Source organism: Egretta garzetta, unplaced genomic scaffold, assembly GCF_000687185.1.
Source record: "Egretta garzetta isolate BGI_Z169 unplaced genomic scaffold, ASM68718v1 scaffold428, whole genome shotgun sequence".
In the NCBI taxonomy this organism is placed as follows: domain Eukaryota; kingdom Metazoa; phylum Chordata; class Aves; order Pelecaniformes; family Ardeidae; genus Egretta; species Egretta garzetta.
The window spans coordinates 53890-55049 of record NW_009260405.1 but is presented as its reverse complement, the minus strand read 5'-3'; the positions used below and the strand labels follow the sequence as shown (position 1 = coordinate 55049).

Below are 1160 nucleotides of genomic sequence, written 5' to 3'. Positions count from 1 at the left end.
CCTGTTCGTGTGACACCGCCCGTCCCGGGATGCTCTGCCTGTGCCAGGGCTGGGATGCTCTGCCCGTGCCGGGATGCTCTGCCCATGCTGGGATGCTCTGCCCGTGCCGGGATGCTCTGCCCGTGCCAGGGCTGGGATGCTCTGCCTGTGCCGGGATACTCTGCCCATGTTGGGATGCTCTGCCTGTGCCAGGGACACTGCCCATCCCAGGAGGCTCTGCCATGTGCTGGGGAGGCTGTGCCCATGCCAGGAGGCTCTGCCCAGGGCACAGGGATGCCCCAGGCCATGCCACAGCCCAGCAGCAGACGGGGCTGACGTCCCCCCTCGCCCGCAGGAGTTCAGCCACCCCGTGGAGAGCCTGGCCCTCACGGTGGAGGAGATGATCAACGTGCGCAGGGTGCTGGTCAAGGCCGAGATGGAGAAGTTCCTGCAGAGCAAGGAGCTGTACAGCAGCCTGCGGAAGGGGAAGGTGGGAGCAGGGGCCGGAGGGGCCGAGCGCCGCCCGCCCGCGGCTCTCACTTTTTTTCCACCCCGACCCCCAACACCCCCATCATGGCCATGAGCGTCACTGTCACCATCACCTGTCCCCACCCTGACCTCTCATTGTCACCTGTCCCATTGATGGTGGCCCTGTCCCCATTGACCATGTCCCCATCCCTGTCCCAGTCCTTGTCCCCGTGTCCCCATCCCTGTCCCCATCCCCGTGTCCCTGTCCCCATCCCCCTGTCCCCAGGTCCTTGTCCCCCTGTCCCCATCCCTGTCCCTGTCCCTGTCCTCGTCCCCATCCCTGTCCCCATCCCTGTCCCCAAGTCCCTGTCCCTGCCCCATCCCTGTCCCCATCCCCATCCCACCCTGATGCCCGCGCCCGGCAGATGAAGATGCCTTCCAAGAAGCTGGCTCACATCCCTGTCTACGCGCTGGGCTTCGAGAGCCTCCCAGGCTCGCTGCTGGCCAAAGCCCTGCCACTGCGGAGGAGAGAGACCTTCCAGTGAGTCCCGCGGCCCTGAGCCTTCCTCCCCCCTCCTCCTCTCCATGGGGCTGGGGCTGATGGTCTGCCCCATGCCACAGCTCACTCCCGGGCACGTGCTGGCGCCGGGTGGAAGAGGAGTTCCCCCACATCTACGCCCAGGGCTCCGTCCTACGCGACGTCTGCAGCGACT

General features: G+C 66.8%; 1 protein-coding gene across 1 annotated transcript in view; it reads left to right on the top strand.

Annotated features, from left to right (window-relative positions):
* The window catches only part of SPIRE2 (spire type actin nucleation factor 2), a gene marked incomplete at its 5' end in the record, with an annotated part of 10352 nt that overhangs the window by 7263 nt on the left and 1929 nt on the right, over nucleotides 1–1160 (top strand). The window contains 3 exons of the mRNA XM_035898948.1: nucleotides 335–471; nucleotides 764–988; nucleotides 1069–1154. Of these exons, the coding sequence (XP_035754841.1) occupies nucleotides 335–471; nucleotides 764–988; nucleotides 1069–1154 (448 nt within the window). The remainder of the gene's footprint in view (nucleotides 1–334; nucleotides 472–763; nucleotides 989–1068; nucleotides 1155–1160) is intronic.